General features: G+C 66.0%; 2 protein-coding genes across 2 annotated transcripts in view; both read left to right on the plus strand.

The window, feature by feature from the left end:
- The first annotated feature begins 967 nt into the window (after positions 1-967).
- Positions 968-5,042, plus strand: LOC142062360 (hexosaminidase D-like). Its single transcript, XM_075104621.1, has 14 exons — positions 968-1,057; positions 1,262-1,358; positions 1,518-1,755; positions 1,875-1,984; positions 2,304-2,391; positions 2,476-2,640; positions 2,729-2,912; positions 3,110-3,181; positions 3,295-3,499; positions 3,580-3,662; positions 3,912-3,990; positions 4,235-4,336; positions 4,487-4,576; positions 4,702-5,042. The coding sequence occupies exons 2-14, from the start codon at positions 1,264-1,266 to the stop codon at positions 4,883-4,885; spliced, it is 1,695 nt and encodes a 564-aa protein (XP_074960722.1). The 5' UTR covers positions 968-1,057; positions 1,262-1,263; the 3' UTR covers positions 4,886-5,042.
- A 2,681-nt stretch (positions 5,043-7,723) lies between these two features.
- CASKIN1 (CASK interacting protein 1) overlaps positions 7,724-16,436 on the plus strand; it is a 34,068-nt gene continuing 25,355 nt past the window's right edge. Inside the window, exon 1 of the mRNA XM_075104630.1 lies at positions 7,724-8,031. Within this exon, the coding sequence (XP_074960731.1) occupies positions 7,938-8,031 (94 nt within the window). The 5' untranslated portion in view covers positions 7,724-7,937. The remainder of the gene's footprint in view (positions 8,032-16,436) is intronic.

Below are 16,436 nucleotides of genomic sequence, written 5' to 3' on the forward strand. Positions count from 1 at the left end.
GTGCAGCTTCCAGGAGGATTCGTGCTGCCTCTTGCCTGTTGTACCACAGGGGGCCACAACGCTGGGACGCTGCTGTGGGTCTTGGTGTTGGGGCTGGTCAGGCCCCAGTGGGCACAAATCTCTGCACGATCCCTTGAGCTGTGACCGCGGGGGTGCTGGGGAAGGGGTGCCTGCTGCCTCCTGCCCTGCAGAGGCCGCCTTTGGTTTGGGCTCTCTTTCATCTATATCGGTAGATTCCCATCTCAGAAGTTCTCAAAATTGGCTTAGGGGAAAAAAGACTTCAAATGAATTTTATTAATCTTAATGGTGACAACTCTTTGACACAAGCCTGTCCCTTCACCCCATGTGGCCTGTCCTACGTGTCCCGCGAGGGATCAGACATTGATTTAACCAGACCAGCCTCCCCCCCATGGTGCAGTGCAGCGTCTCGCAGCCCCCCGCAGCGCAGGCCGTCCTGCCCTGTCCCTCTCCCCCTCTGTGGGGCAAGCAGCAGCCCCTCTCACCGGGATCAGATCCACGGTGGCTGGACCCCCCTGGGCTCCTGTCCCACTCCGATGCTATTTTCTGGTGGGCAAAGCAGCTCGTGCCGCTTCGCCTCCGTGGTGCTGGATGGGACTCGCCTCCCCAGGCACGTGCCGTGGGCTGCGTGTGGTGAGCACGAGCCTGTCCCTGTGGGTGCCGCGGGTGTCTGGGCTGCCACCTTCACCCCAGCAGTGCCCGTGGCCGTGCCGATGCCCATGCCCGGAGCAGCTCAGTGCCAGCATGTGCCCAGGCAGTCCCCAATCGCCTCTCCTCTGTCCACAGGGGTGTTGCCTCCCATGCCTGGCCACCCCCGGCTGCACCATGCCTGCACCATGATGCCACCCCACCCAGCCGCGCTGTGACACAGCCCTTGTCACCAGTGACGTGGGGGTTTGAGGGGATTCCCCCAGCGGTGACCTGCCCTACAGCCACTGCCTTGTTTGCTCCCGCGCTGGCAGAGTCCAAGGAGGCTGCGCCCTTGCAGGCAGAGGCGAAGGCAGGTCTGGCCACCAGCCCCGGGTGCTGGGCACGTGAGGTAGGAGGGACACGGTACCCCTGTGCATGTCCCCTCCTGGGGCCAGGGTGGAGGGAGGGGTCTCCCCCATGTCCCCTTTCACCGGGTCTTGTGCTGCCCTGGTCAGGGGAGCAGGCCACGGTTTGTGGGGCTGCATGGGGTCACCTGTGCTCGGGGTTCCTTGGGATACTGCCATGTGGCCGGACCCCCATGTGTGCCCCGCAGAGATGGCCTTCCAGCGGAGCCACAGGCTGAACCTGCTGCGCCTCATTGTGCTGCTCCTCGTGGCCTTGGCTGGCATAAAGTTCCTTTTCCGCGACAGGTGAGGTGACAGCAGGACCCCAGGTGTGGGTCGGGGTCTCGGCAGGGTCGGGGTCTGTGGGGGAACACTGGGTTGTGCCTCTGCAAGGGCTTGTTGCTGGGGGGCGGCTGGTGGCCCCATGCCCCATGGCACCCCCCAGCCCTGCTCCGTTCCCTGCAGCTTCACCCTGGAGCTGCACAAGCATGTCAGCAAGGACAGCGGGTTCTGGGGGGACACAGGTGACACTGTTGAGGTCGCTGGCCCCCAGAGCCAGGCTCTCGAGCTCCCTGTGGTAAAGATAACGGTCCCGAGGCAAGAGCTGGGGCAGCAGGTCCCCAGGGATGTCAGCACCACCGAGATGCGGCTGGTCCACCTGGACCTCAAGGGAGCTGCACCCAGGGTCTCCTACCTGGAGCAGGTGAGGATGTCCAGGGACCAGCAGGAGGTGCCGGGGAGTCTCAACCTGCCGGCTGTCCCCACCGGCCCCCCGGGACTGTGCCGTGCCCGCCGGCTGAGCCCACCCTGCCCACCCCGCAGGTGTTCCCCCTCCTGTCCCAGTTGGGAGCCAATGGCATCCTCATCGAATACGAGGACATGTTCCCCTTCCAGGGGGAGCTGGAAATCCTCAAGTCCCCGTACGCTTACAGGTGAGCTGGGGCTGTGCACTGAGCTGGCTGAGGGGGCTGCCGGCTCGGTGTGACCCTGGCAGGTCCCGGCTGGTGGCTGGGTGTGACCCCCCTGGACCCATGCCTGCAATAACTGTGGTTGGAGTGCTGGGCTGAGCCGCCAGCGGACCAGCTTCCTGCCCCGCCGGGTCAATATTTGTGTCCCACAGTAAAGCACACAGGCGTGGGGCAGCCAGGGTTACAGGGGCAGGGTGCCAGAGGAGGAGGAGGAGGAGGGAGTGCCCTCATGCTCTGCCCTCTGCCCTGGCATGCCCTGGTGAGCCTGTCCCTGCCCTCCCAGCGAGGAGGACATCGAGCGGATCCAGCAGCTGGCGGAGCTTCACAAGCTGGAGGTGGTTCCCCTGGTGCAGACCTTTGGGCACGTGGAGGTAGGGGGTCCCGGTCCTGCTCCTCATCCCGTGTCCCTTTGGCCCATGGCCTGGGGACCCTCCCTCACAGCTCCTCCCACGCAGTTCATCCTCAAGCACGAGAAGTACCAGCACCTGCGGGAGGTCGAGCGCTTCCCCAACAGCTTCAACCCCCACGTCCCCGACACCCTGGCCCTGCTCAAGAGCATCTTGTCGCAGGTGATCGAGAAGCACAGGCGCTCCACCTGGATCCACATCGGTGCAGATGAGGTGGGTGACAGGCCATGCAGGGACCTCACCCCGGGCACCAGGCGTGCTCCCAGGGGTGCTGAGCATCCCCTTTTCCCCCCAAATCCAGGTCTTCCACCTTGGGGAGGGGACGGACTCCAAGAACTGGATGAGCCGCAACAAGGGCGACACGGGGACCATGTACCTGAAGCACATCAAGGAGGTGCTGGCCTTCATCACCACGCAGTACCTGGGGCTGCAGGCGCTCATGTGGGACGACATGCTGAGGAAGATCAGCGTGGGAGCCCTGCGGGGTGAGAGGATGGGGACAGCAGCAGTGGCACCCAAACCTGGGGGGGTCTCGGCAGCACCCGTCCACAGGCGTTGTGCCCAGTGCCCATCAGGAGCCTGTGCCTGGCCCTGTGGAAACACAGCTCTCGGGGGAACCTGAGGAGCCCCAGGCAGTCCCCTGGCACTGGTGCCGACCTCCCCATCCCTGCTCCCCCCGCAGAGTCCGGGATAGCAAAGCACGTCTCGCCCGTGGTGTGGTTCTATGCACCCAGCTTCGAGGCTGAGCAGATCGGTAAGGCAGCGTGCCGGGCTCCTGGGGCTGGCAGGGGGGGACACCCCCCACCAATCCCCCCCACAGCCCCCTGGGGTCCGTGGCACTGGTGGCTCGCACCCGTCCCGCTGCAGGGCCGTTCCTCACCAAGTACGCGGAGAGCGGCTTCGAGGCGGTGTGGTTCGCCAGCGCCTTCAAGGGCACCACGGGACCGGTGCAGACCTGGCCCCCCCTGAGCTACCACCTGAAAAACCACCTGAGCTGGCTGAAGGTGATGCAGGCCCTGCCACGGCTGGCCCCGCTGCGCTTCCAGGGCATCGTCCTCACCGGCTGGCAGAGGTGAGGGGCGGCGGGACCCCCGCCCTCCCCGGCGCCCGCGCAGCCCTGCTGGTGATGGCGTGGCTGGCCCTGCTCTGCAGGTATGATCATTACTCGGTGCTCTGCGAGCTGCTGCCCGTCAGCATCCCCTCCCTGGCCATCTGCCTGCAGACCCTGGTGAACGGTGAGCCATCCCCTGCTGCTGGCACCAGAGCAGCCGTCGCGGGCAGGCTCGTCCCCCGTCTCCCCACCCGTGGGCAGCCACTGCCTGCGAGACCCCATCCTGCAGGCAGGGAAGGGTACTGGGAGGTGGTGGGAGGCAGGGGTAGGAGACCTTCAGCTCCCCCAGTTTTGCGGGCATGGTGAAGCCAGGGGCGAGTGCCTGATGGCGGGGTGGCCCGGGCCCCTCTGCCCCTCTCCTCGCCCTCCCCAGGGGGTTTCACAGAAGAGACGAAGAGGAAGGTCCTGGACGCGCTGGGCTTCCAGAGCATGCAGCTGGAGCAGAGCACGTGGTGCGTGGCACAGCCTGGCCATGGTGGGGGGTGGCTGCGGCAATGCCACCCTGGTCATGTCAGAAGTGACGTGCTGGAGGGGAGCGGGGGGGTGGTTACCCAAATGCCCCGGTCCCAGACCCACTGGGGGTGAGGGCGGGTGCCCTCCAGCCATGCAGCGTGCTGGGGTTCACCCAGCCCAGAGCCCTGGCACGGCCGGTGCACCCCATGTGTTGGGCTCTCACCTCCTCCTCCTTTTCCCCAGCGAGGGCAGGGGAGCGTTCCCTGGCGTGGAGATCTACCACATGGTCGAGCAGGTGAACGGCCACCTGAAGGAGAGCATCCTCAAAGTCCTGGAGGAGGAGAGGTAACGGGCAGCGGGAGGCAGCAGGGTTGGCTGGCTCTGGCCACGGGGCCGGAGCACAAGTGTTTTTGCAGGGGAGGGGACCTGCCTGGCATGCAGCTCCCCTGTCGCCGGTGGCCCCCCGTGCCCCCCACTGCCCTCGTGCCTCCCCAGCGCCATCAAGGGCTGGTTCAGCCCCTACCACCGGAAGCGGCAGTTCGGCAACCCCCGCAACATGGAGACCTTCGGCAGCAAGGTGCTGAAGTACGTGGTGCTGGGGGCTGGGAGCCCCCCCGGGTACATGCACAGGGCTGGGGAGGGGTCCTGGGTTTGGCTCTGGCGTCCCTCACAGGAGGGAGCTGGACCCCCCTGCTCTCTTCCCCCACCAGGCTCCACGAGGACTGGGAGAGCTTTGTCCGTGACCTGCGTGCCCACCTGGAGGGGGTCTACTTCCCTGACACGGTGGAGGAGTGGATGGAGGAGAACATCAACCCCTACCTGGACCAGCTGCGGGACTTGGTGCGGGACTACCAGGCCATCATCCGCCTCAATGCCAGGCCCAAGGTGATGTAGGGGCTGCAGCCCCCCGGGCTCCTACTGCCCCACTAGGGTGGGCTTCAGGCACTGCCGTCGCGTGTCTGTGTGCAGGTGGCCGCGTCGCTGCCGTTGGTGCGTACTGTACAGAGAGCTCCCATGCACCCCACTTCCACAATAAAGTATTTTTGTAGATGCTGCTGAGTGCTGGGGGGCCACGGCTCTGCCCTCCCTCTGCAGGCGAGGGGGGCCTGGGGCTGGTGCGGAGGGCTGGGGTCGGTCCTGTAGACGGCTCCTGGGCCCGTTGCTCCTGCTTTGCTGGAGCTGGAGGCTTTGGCAGCCACAGGGCAGAGCCGTGATGGAGGGCAGGGATGATGGAGGGAAGGGAGAGGGCAGCCCCTGCCCCGTGGTGCTGCCGGGATGCCTGTGTGCATCGTGCTGGTCTCGAAGGTGGCTGTGCCTCCCTGCAGGACGGGATCCAGCCCAGCAAGGGTGCTGGGTGCTACATGCCACTGGGCAAGGGCTGGCACCCAGCATGGGGCAGTGCCCGAGGGGTGTGTGGGGGCCCTACCAGGCTCCCACCAGCACCCCTCCCCAACCCCATGGCTGCTTTCAGCCACCACCGTCAGCCCCTGATTGCTGGGGGGGGGGGGGGGGGGCGCGAGCGCAGTGTTCGCTTCCTGCACCGAGCAGAGCCAACCTCCAAACGCTGCTTTCATCTCTTCCTTCCTCTCCTTTAATCCAGTGCCCGGGGCCTCGCACGCTCCCAGGCTCGTTCTGCCTCCCGTGCCCGGGCAGGGGCCTCCGCTGCACTCGTCTGCAGCCGTCGGAAAGGCAGCCGTGGCGGGGAGATGCGGGGGGACGCCTGTGTGGGGTGAGCCCTCCCACTGCCGATGGTGCCTCTAGCTCCTGCAAACAAGAGTTTCTACATGCCTGCTCCTCCATGGTGCCCATCCCTGCAGCGGGTGTGGAGGGGCAAAGCCAAAAATCCCCCCCCGTGCCCGTGGCTCTCCCTGTTCAGGGCGCTGGTTTTGGCTTGGCGTGCGCAGGGCAGCGACACAGACATTTCACTGCACATTCTTCTGCTCTGCAAAGACCAACCCGACTTGGCAAGAGCCTGGAAGGAGCCGCAGAAATGCGAGATGGTCTGGAGCTCCTTCTGCAAAAGCCTGGCTCAGCCAGGGGAGGAGGGACGGCAGCTGTGTGCCCCACTCAGCCCCACACAGCCCTGCTGTCCTGAGTCCTGGCTTGGTCACAAAGGTCCCGGTGCCCTGTGAGGCCATCGGGGCCAGAGCTGCCCCATCCCGTGTCCGTGCTGGGTTGCCGGGTGCTGGCGCTGGGCACGGGAGCCTGGCAGGAGAGAGCTTTGGGGCACAAAGGGACCTTTGTTGAGGAGCTTCGTTCGTTATCAAGTGATGGCAGATGCGAGGGAAGCCCCCAACCCGCTTGGGCCCCTGGTCGTGTGCAGAGCCCCAGCCCCCAGCCCAGGGAGCCCCGCAGCAGCTCAGACCCCCCATGCAGCCGCGCACTGCGAGGCTGCGGGATTAGAGGGCAGATTAGACGGCGTCTCGCTCTGGCAACCCAAATGTCCTGGATTGGAAAGTGGGGGTGGGGAGAGGAGACAGACCCCACTGTCCCTGAGGGGGGGTCAGCCTGGAGCTGGGGGCTGCGGAGGGAGTTGGGGGCTGTGGAGGGCATCCTTGGGCTCCAGCTCAGGGGCCATGGGCCAGCACAGCATGGGCAGGGTGCCTCAGGGAGGAGGTTGGCTCTTGTTTGTCTAGAGTTTGCTTGGTTCCCTCCATCTTTGCCCCTGCCACAGGCACTCACCCAGGTCTGCAGCCCTCTGTCCCTGTGCCCTGCACCCATGGGTGCACGCAGCCACCTGTCCCCATCCACCGCACCCACCGGGTGCTGCAGCTGCCTGTCCCTGTGCCCTGCACCCATGGGTGCTGCAGCCACCTGTCCCCGTGCAGCTGCCTGCCTCGCTGCTCCGCAGTGCCCACCGCTGTAGGGGCCAGCTGGGTACGAGCCTTTCGGACCAAGGCACCCCAACATTATTTTGCCGGGGCCGGGACCTCCACAAAGCTTTTAGCGAGTAACATGTCTGGGAGAGCAGAAATTTGGGTGTGATTTTGTGTGGGTGATGGCTGCATTCTGCATTGACCGGGCACCATGAGCACATTAATGCCTCGTCCATCGCTGGCCCCATTTCCCGTCTGGTTTGTCAGCACCCTCAGCCCTCTGCACTGCCAGTCACCCTCCACACCTTTAATGCCCCAGTCATTTAAGCCATGAAAAAGTGGAAGGGGACAAATGTCACTGGCCATTGCGTCTATGAAAGCGGAAAATTAGGCAGTAATAAGGGCTTTATTTAAAGACATTGAAAAGCTGGTTCCCATCATCAGCCACCACAGGCTGACGGCCGGTGGCTGCAGCGGCCGGGCACAGTGGCGGGAAGGGGACTGGTGAAGGGCACCCAGGAGCAGGGCTGGGGAGCAGGGGGTGCCCTGGGGGGTCTGCTCGACTCACCAGCCCCCGGCTCCTCTCTCCCGGGGGTCCCTGCTGCTCCCGGTATCCCCTCCGAGGAAGAAGAGGCCCCGGACAGCCGTGCTCCCTGCTCTCCCAACCGGCTGCCGGGGCCGCTGAGACCCGCCAGCTCATTACATGCCACGGCGGCAGCGGCGGCTGCCGCGGGGCGTCCCCCGGGCCCAGGCACCCAGCGGGGAGGGGGATCCCCGTGCTCCGCCCGCGGGCACCGGGGCGGCCCCCGCCCCCTCCTTCCCCTCCTCCTCCTCCTCCTCTTCCTCCTCCCCCCCCCCCATCCCCGCGCTGCCGGTGCGCTCCCTCCTCCCCCTCCCCTCCCCGCTGCCCCCGCGCTCCCGGTGCGGCCCCCCCCACCCCGCCGCGCCCCGCCCCGCCCCGGGCGCCCGCCGCCGCCGCCGCTCCCCCGCCTCCGGAGCGGGCTGGGCGGGGGGGGGGCCGGCACCGAGCCGTGCCGTGCCGTGCCGTGCCGAGCCGCCCGCCCCTCGCCGCGCCGCGGAGGATGCTCGGGCCGTGAGCCCGCAGCCGGCAGCCCCGGCGCCGCGGAGCCATGGGCAAGGACCAGGAGCTGGTGCAGGCGGTGAAGGCGGAGGACGTCGCGGCCGTGCAGAAGCTGCTGCAGAGGCCCAAGCCCGGCAAAGCCAGTGAGTGCCGCGGCGGCGGGGCCGGGCCGGGCCGGGGGGAACCGGCGTCGCAGCAGCGGGCGCGGCGGCTCGGGGCCCGCATCCCGCCCGCTGCTCCCGGGGTCCCGCCGGGATGCCGCCCCTCCCGGCCCCGGAGCATCCCCGGCCCTTCCCCGGTGCGGCGCGGTCGCGGGTGGGGGCCGGAGACGTCCCGGGGTGGGGGGGCAGCCCGACGGGGGGTGGGGGGTGGGGACTGGTGCCGGCGGAGCATCCCCAGGCTCTGCGCGGGTGCTCGGCGCTGCACAGCATCGCCCCGCCGGTCCCGGTGCAAGCCCGGGCGGGCTGCCCTTGCCCTGCGCCCGGGAGCAGCTCCCGACCCCCCCGGGAAGCCGGGCCGGTGCAACCGGGGGGGGCTTGGCCTGGGCATGGGCAGGGGGCTGCGGCCGGGCAGAGGTGGGGGCATCTGCCTGGGCGTGGAGCGCGTGTGCACGGACCTGCGTGTGTGCACCGGGGCTGCGCACGTTTGCCCGTGTCTGTGTGCGTGTACGCGGGTGCCGCGTGTGCATGTGTGCCTGTGTTTGGGTGCGTGTCTATGTTTGTGTATCGGTGTGTACCCTGGCATATGTGTGTTTGGATGGGGCTGTGTTGGTGTTTCTCCGTGTGGGGGTGTTTGGATGTAGCTCCATGGGTATCTCCCTGCGTGCATCTCGGTGGCTGGGTTTGCACGTCCCCGTGTGTGCACCGGAGTGCGTGTGTCCAGGCGTGAGCCTGCGGGGGTGTACGTGTGTCTGTACGTGTGTGTTTGTGTGTGTAGCTCCAGGAGTAGCTGCTCTCTGTACGATATAACTGCTCTGTTGAGGCGTTCCACCCGGGACTGAATTATTCATGGTGCTGATGCAGCCGCAGGTTTCAGGCCTGGCGTGCGGGGCCGACCCAGGGGGGCTGGGGACCATCCCTGGGCATGGGCAGGGACCATGGGGAGCACTTGTGTGCCATCGGGTCACTGGGCACACAGCTCCTTTGCCACTGCACCCTGCATCCCTCTCTCCCCGGGCCCAGCGCTCCCCAAACATGGGCACCCCCATGGGTCTGGAGCCGTGCAGGGCTGGTGTGGTGACCCCCATCCTTGGTCGTGCAGGGGGTGTCCCTGGCCGAGCAGGGCCAGCGTGGTGTTCCCCATCTCCTGGTGCCAAGCAGGGCTGGCATGGCATCCCCTATGTCCCCACTGTAGTGCAGGGCTGGCATGGCATCCCCCATGTCCCCAGTGCCACGCAGGGCTGGCGTGCGGTCCCTTGTGCCATGCAGGGCTGGTGTGGTGTCCCCCGTGTCCTGGTGCCATCGTTGCCGTCACTGCTGAGGGCCCGCACAGGGAGAGAAGAGGCTGCAGCTCGGAGCCCCCTTCATCCCAACCTGCTCCAGGTGCTGCTGCTTCTGTGGCCTCGCGGAGCAGCATGCACGGGGATGCGGGGATGACACCTGGCCTGTGCCCAGCGCTATCCCTCGCACGCCCCTCTCCGATCCCTGCTGGCCCGGGCGCACAGCTGGGGTTGCTGTGGCAACGGCCAGCGGTGCTGGAGTGCCACCACTTCCTCCCGCATCCCTCTCCTTCCCAGCCCTGCTCTGATGCATCTCCCTCCCCAGCCGCTCTCCCGCCACAGAGCCCTCCAGCTGCCGGGCGCTGGCGGGTGGGATGGCCGTGGGGTGCCAGCGGTGCTCCCTGTGCTGGCCTCGAGGGCGAGGGACAGCCAGTAAGGCCGAGCCTGGCGTTGGGGAGATTCCTGCTGTGGTCCTGGATGAGTGCCCTGTGCCCTGGGTGGGCTGCATGTCTCCAGCTGGGCTGGACCCCCCCGGTGCCAGTGCCGGGCTGCCTTTGTGCAGTTTCCCCATGGGACTCGACTCTCCTGCCCGGCAGCAGGGCCTTGCGTGCGGCAGCGGGTGCCACATTCCCGGTCTGGGGTGCCCGAGCACCTCTGACAACAGCAGTGGGGCTGGAGGAGCAGTGCATGGCATGGGGTGGGAGAGCACTGAGCAGGGGCTGTCCCCATGCCACGGCATCCCCACATCCCCCATCCCCTCCACGTGCCGGTCCCACGCGTGCCTCCGGTGCTCCCCGCGCTGCGTGGCACCGGGAAGATTTGTAACTTAGCTCTGTTATCTGGATAATATCCTATTCATGTGGGGTTTAATAAATGAGATTTTAAAAATCCCTGCGTGAATTAACACGGGTTGCTATGGTGATGTGGGGCCCGATTTAGCGTGTGGAGTACGAGTTTGTGGGGCCCGGGCTGGCCGCAGCACGCACCTCGCTGGCTTCCCGGGCATCCATAATTGATGAGGTTGTCTGAAAGTTACGCAAATCAGATGCAGGGATTTGGCAGCAAACTGTTTCCCTCCCTGTCCCCTCCTCCCTGGTGCTACCTCGAAGAATTGTCGTGACTTGGCGTTTTCCCCTTGGCTCCCTGGCTCGGGCACCGTGGGACAGGATGGGGCCCCAGGGTGACCCCAGCAGTGTCTGCACCCACCGCACCATCCCCATCCCAGGCACCCGGAGCTTTGGGCAGCGTGAGACGGGGCTGTGCTGTGCCACGCAGGGGAACCGTGGTTCCTTGGCTGTGGTGTGTTGGAGCGAGCAGGCTCCTTCCCCTTGAGGCCAGTGCCACCGGCGGCTTGTCCACTTTGGAAAAGGCTTCTTCATGGCACCCGCCGGTGCCGTGGGAGCCACCTCGAGCCGAGGGCTGGGCCCTTCTGCCCCGGCTTCTCCTCCCGCAGGGCTGGGGGGCTTTTCAAAGGCCTTCTGCACACAGCGGCTTTGTGTGGCAAAGGAGGTGGTGTGGCACGTGGCCCCGCGGTGCTGGGTGAGCACCCGGTGTGACGGGCCGGCTGCAGCCTGGCTGCACAAGCGGGAGCCGCGGCTGCGTCCCATGGGGCTGCACTGCCCGCCCCGTGCCTGGTCCTCGGTGCCATCCTCATCCCCAGGCTGCAGTCGGGTCTCGCATCCTTGTGTGCCGCTGGAGCTCTGGGTACCTCGCTCCGGGACACCCGGGGCTGGGTGAGCCACGCTGCCTGGTGGGGCTCAGGACCTGGGCACCGGGCCCTGCACCCCACTGTGCTGAGGTACCCCAGCCCTGCCGGGCCCCACGGCCCAGGGGTGCGGGTACCAAGGCACAGGCAGCTCTTGGGGTGCCCCTGCCCTGGGTGGGAGACCCCTGCCCCCATGTTGCTGCCTGCACAGGGCTCTGCGTCCTGCCCTGCCTGTCGCTGGCAGCAGCCCCAGCATTTTGGGGGTTATCCCAGCCAGCCCTGGCTCCACTGGGTTGCCTGGGGAGCAGGTCCTGCCCTGCCTGGGGAGGAACCCCAGCCCCACTGGCAGCACTGGGGCTGTGCTGGCCCCACAGCTGCCTCCAGCCATGCTGCTCCCAGCTCCAGGCTGTGCAGGGCAGGCAGAGCCCGCTGTGGGTGCAGAGACCAGGGCAGGAGCCAGGCAGCTCCTTGCAGGGTGTGCATGGTGCAGGCAGCAGGGGAGGGACCCCAAAGCTCAGTGAATACCCCCAGACTTGTCACCCTCTGGGGTGTGGCCATTCCATGGGGACCCATCCCAGGACTCGAGGGGAGCTGCAGCAGCCGGGTGGGATCCCTCCTCACATGTGTTCTGGGATGTGGAGGCAGTGGGAGGCAGAGGCCAGACCCCTTGGGGACATGGGCTTCCTGGGCAGGGCCTCGCCAGCTACCTCCTGCCCCCCAGTGCGTCCTCCTGCATGGTGGCCAGTTAATTCTGGGCTTTTTTTTCTTGAATTTGATTGCATTAATAATCTCCTCTGATAACAGTATTTAATAAAACCAGGCTAATATGGCGCAGTTAGGAAATGTCTTTGACATTTTACAATTCAATTTCCATGCAGTAAAAGGCAGGGCAGCTGCAAATCCAATTGTGGTGCAGTGCCCAGGGCGCACGGGGCCAGCAGCCGTCGGAGCTGCCCGGTTCCCCCCAGCCCTCCGGTAACACAGGAAACTTCCCCAGGCAGCAGCTGCCCCTAATGGCTCCTGCTGCTGCTCCCTGGCCATGGATGCTGGGGTCTCCTCGCTGCAGGGGAAGCCTGGGCAGGGGGGAGCAGACGGTGCTCGCCGGGATGCCAGAGCCCCTGCGTGCTACCGGCCTCTGGAGCCATCGGTGCCAGGCAGGACGTCTGGAGTGGGAGGAAGGGGCTATGTGGCCGGATCCTGTGGCAGCTCGGCCAAGCTGGGGGGGCTGCAAAGGGGTTCTGGGCCCCTGCACATTCCTCGGTCCCATAACCAGATGCTGCTCCCATGGCCCCCCCCCGGTCCCCTCGGCACGTATTAAGGCACAGGGTGGGGCGCGTGGGGTGATGCTGGCATGGGGCAATGTTGGTGCACCCCAGCCATGTCCTATCCCTGAGGGCTGTCCGGGGTGGCGGTCTGGGCCAAGCAGCTCCTGCCATTGCTGTGCTTAACAGTGTGTCAGCGGGTCCCTTAAACTTCTTGGGGTTTCTAGTCCGCGTGTGAAACCTCGCTCCAGCAGAACTTGGCAGGCGGGCACAGGATGGTGTGTGCCAAGTTTCCTTCCAGAGGGGGATTATTACTCAGCCCAGGGTGACATCTAGTTATTTTACATTTTCTTGCCTCTCTCTCCAGCTGGGACGGAGTTGCAGGCGCAAATACCCCTCTGCCCCCCCTGCCACCCCAGCCACTTGGGGGCTGGCTGTGGGGTCCCTGCCCACCGGGGGATGCTGCAGAGGATCCAAGGCTGTTGGCCACCAACACCAAGTAGCAGCGTGGCCATGGGCTGGCAGCTCTGCTCCCCGCTTGAGGCTCCCTCACTGGCCTGGATTTTCTCACAGCAGGCCCAAATTCACCTGGCTTGGCACCAGTTAGCCCTTTGCCAGTGGTGGGCGGCCCCTCGTGCCCGCGGCTCTCCCAGGGCTGCTGCCTCCGGCTGTTTCCTGCACAAGGGCCTTGCTGCCGGGTGCCGTGGTGCTCCTCGCTGCCCATGCACTGCGGCGGGATGATGCTCCCAGGGAGCGTCCAGAGGACATGGCAGGGCCAGGCTGCACCCAAAGGTGACGGTGCTGCAGATGCTTGGGGTGTTGGTGGTACAGCAGGGCTGGGTGCTGTGGGCACCCCAAGCCCCCTTCCGAAGCCTGCCCCTTCCCACCAGCTCAGCTTGGTTTCTAGTTAGCCAGGCTGGCGTCTGGCTCCTCTCCCCTGCTCCCGCTTTAGCCCTTCCCTCCCCTTCACAGCAGCTGGGAAAGGCTGTGGTCGGTCCCCTCCCTGGCTCGGCGTGCCTGGCTACCCCCGGCCCCTTCCCGCACCCCCTGTACCCACAGGGCCCCTCTGGCAGCTGCGCAGGCAGCAGCGTGCTCAGCCCCACGGCGGCGATGCCCGTGGACAGTGGCTGCACGGCGCTGTGCCAGGGCTCCGGTGGGTGCCAAAGCGGCGGTGGGTCCTCGGTGAACGTCAGCCCCAGGCACGTGGTGGGTGGGAGCTGCGGTGTCACTAGCGGGGTGAGCGGTGGAGGGACCGCCTGGCTCTGGGGCGATGCTCGGGGCTGTGCTTGCCGCAGCGCTCTTCCTCCTGGTACCGGTGCGGGAGCGGGGTGTGCCGGGAGCGGTGTGTGTTGCTGCATCGGGGCTGGGTATTGCTGGGGCTGGGCACCGCTGGCTGCCCTGCAGAGCCAGGGCCGGTGAGCCTCTGGCTGAACGCTGGCCATGAACCCGCCGCACGCTGACCTCGCCAGCCAGCGGCTAAAGGTGCCTTTTGCAAGTGTCAGGCACTGTCAGGAAAGTGTTGGAGAACTTATTTGCTGGTATTTAATGGCGATGCTATTACTGCTGGGCCAGGCTCCCGCAGGTGAGGGAAAGGTGTTGGGAAGCAAAGCCCGCTCGGGAGCACCGGCACTCGTGGATGCTGCTACCCTGTCACCGCTTTGTCCCCCAGCTGCAGCCGAGCATGCCCTGAGGATGGGCCATGCCAGGCTTGTCCCCGAGCGAGTGTGCAGTGCCAATGTCCACCCCCGCCCCGGGTTTCTGTCCCGTTCTGCAGGTGGGGCATGTGGGATCCCCCTTCCTGGTCCCCGCTCCCCAGAGAGACAGGGGCCAGCGCAGCCTGCCTGGCGCAGGAGCGATCCTGCTGTCGGGCTGGCTCTTCGTGCCGGGCTGAGAGGGATCTTTAAGCTGTAATGAAATGTTAATAGTATTTTCCAACTCAATACGGAGTAGAAAATGAGGTGTTTAACACTGGGCTCCGCAGCGACAGGAGCAATCAGCCTGAGAAATGGGAAGCTGGGGACACAGCACCAGCCTCGGCATGGCCTGACAGCCCCGTGCTGCTGGGCCTGCTCCGGTGATGGATGGGTGCCGGTGCCCGGCACACGCCCTCCGGCCAGGGAAGCACGGTGCTGGGATGGTGTGGGAGAGCGGCTGGCGGGGTAATGCTGAATCTTCCTGGGTCTCCTTGGGTCTCACCGGCAAGGTCACTGCCAGCTACCTGGTGAGAGCCGAGCAGTCCGAGGTGGTTGTGGGGCTGGGGTGCCCCAGGGCGCAGCAGGCTGACGGGATCCCAGCTCTGTGCCCCGCCATGACCCATATCAGCTGGAGACAGAGTAGGTTGGAGCTGGTGCCCAAGCAACTGCCATGGGCACAGCCTGCTCACTGCTTCTCCAAGCACTATGTGCACCAGCGGCTGGCTGCTCTGCACCAGTGCTGCTCTGCCCCTGTGCATCCGTGTGCGTTGGGTGCCCCTGTGCACCCACGTGTCTGTGTGCATCTGCCCCATGCATCTGTGTGCGTTGGGTGCCCCTGTACACCTGCCCCATGCATCCGTGTGCGTTGGGTGCCCCTGCGCACCCATGTGCCTGTGTGCATCTGCCCCATGCATCTGTGTGCGTTGGCTGCCCCTGTGCACCCACGTGCATGCATGTGCCCGTGTGCATCTGCCCCGTGCATCCGTGTACCCAGGGCCATCTCCGCTGGCCGCTTCGGCAGTGCTGCCTCCTCCCTGGCCTGGCGTGGGGCTCGGTGCTGGGGATGGCTCTCAGCAGCGGTGGTGGCAGCCGCTGGCTGATCCCTTCCAGATGCAGCGGCTGAGAGCCCAGCTCTGCGCCGCCTCCTCGCCGAGGCCCCCGTAGGTTTTTGGTCCGTGGCTGCCGGAGCCGTTGGAGCAGACAAAGCAGCCGCCTGCCCGGCTCCTGCATTGCAGCTGGGCTGTTTACGGCGCGCTCCTCGCGGCCGTGCAGCTCCGCAGCAGCTATTCTCCCGGCTGTCTCTGCTCTGGTGTGCGCAGATCCTGGGGCTGTCTCTGAGTAAGCCCCAGCTCCTGGCAGGGATGGGGCAAGGTGGTCCTGCACTGCCCCTACCAGCCCCACCACCCAGTGCCCGCTGTGCTGGGGACACTGGGATGGGTCCTGCAAGCCCTGCCCTTCCCCTGCAGAACTGCCAGGCCCTCGGGAGCAGCGTGACACCTCCGGCCAGGCTCCCGGTGCTCAGGGCACTTACATGGCATCGCCTGGCTGCGAATCCACGTGTTGCCCATCTGCCCTGGCAGTGACCGCGGCAGCACCGGGCTGCCAGCCCATGCACCCACAGAGCTGCCCATCGCCATGCCCACCCTGCCCGCAGGCACCGCCGGGGGAGCCACCGTGGTGAGAAGGGTGCAGGGGTGGGCACGGTGCGTGGGCACGTGTGGAAGCCAGGCTGTTATGTGGACAAGGACAAATGATGGCACTAAAGGCACCGTGTTTAAAATAGAACCCAGGGCCTGTTTTACCCATGTGCAGCGTGGAAGCTCAGAGCCCAGCGCTGCAGCGTTGCTTTTTGCCCTCTGACTTATCTGGACTGCCTGCAAGCATGCGTGTGCACATGGGCACACGCTCCATGTACGTCGGGGAGCTCCCCACCACTTCCCAGCGACGTCTGGGCTGTGGCTGGGTTTGTGGGAGGCCAGGTGACAGTGACCATTTGTTAGTTAACCGTACTTTAAGACGCATAAAACTACTGGTCCCTCCCTGCAGGGTAGCGTGGCTGGGGTTGGTCCTCTCAGGGCTCCCTGGCCCCATGGAGGAGACGGGGAGGATGGAGACAGGGCTGGGCAGGATCATCTCTGCCCCAGGGTTCAGGTGAGTGGTGCTGGCATCTGCCCCTCTCTGCTCCCTTGTCCTGGGCAGCCTCTGCTCAGGCACCGAGGATGCCCAGTGCCGGCCGTGCTGGGGTGCGGACGCAGGGATGGACAGGCAGACACAGGCTAGCAGGGGCCCCGAGCAGCCCCGTGCTGTCCCCCGCCACGGCAGCCTCACTGTGCCGGCGGTGACTCTTTCCACCTAGGGTGATTACTGAAAATTACCTGCTTGCAGCCGCCCCGGTGCGGGGAGTGCAAACTGTCAATTAAGGCTCCGTGGAAGCGGCACCGACACGCAT

This window comes from Phalacrocorax aristotelis, chromosome 10, assembly GCF_949628215.1.
Source record: "Phalacrocorax aristotelis chromosome 10, bGulAri2.1, whole genome shotgun sequence".
In the NCBI taxonomy this organism is placed as follows: domain Eukaryota; kingdom Metazoa; phylum Chordata; class Aves; order Suliformes; family Phalacrocoracidae; genus Phalacrocorax; species Phalacrocorax aristotelis.

Coding starts and splice junctions, on each gene's coding strand:
- LOC142062360 (XM_075104621.1), top strand. CDS start 1,264: ATGGCCTTCCAGCGGAGCCACAGGCTGAACCTGCTGCGCCTCATTGTG. Junction 1,359..1,517: donor AAGTTCCTTTTCCGCGACAG/GTGAGGTGACAG, acceptor CGTTCCCTGCAG/CTTCACCCTGGAGCTGCACA. Junction 2,913..3,109: donor CAGCGTGGGAGCCCTGCGGG/GTGAGAGGATGG, acceptor CTCCCCCCGCAG/AGTCCGGGATAGCAAAGCAC.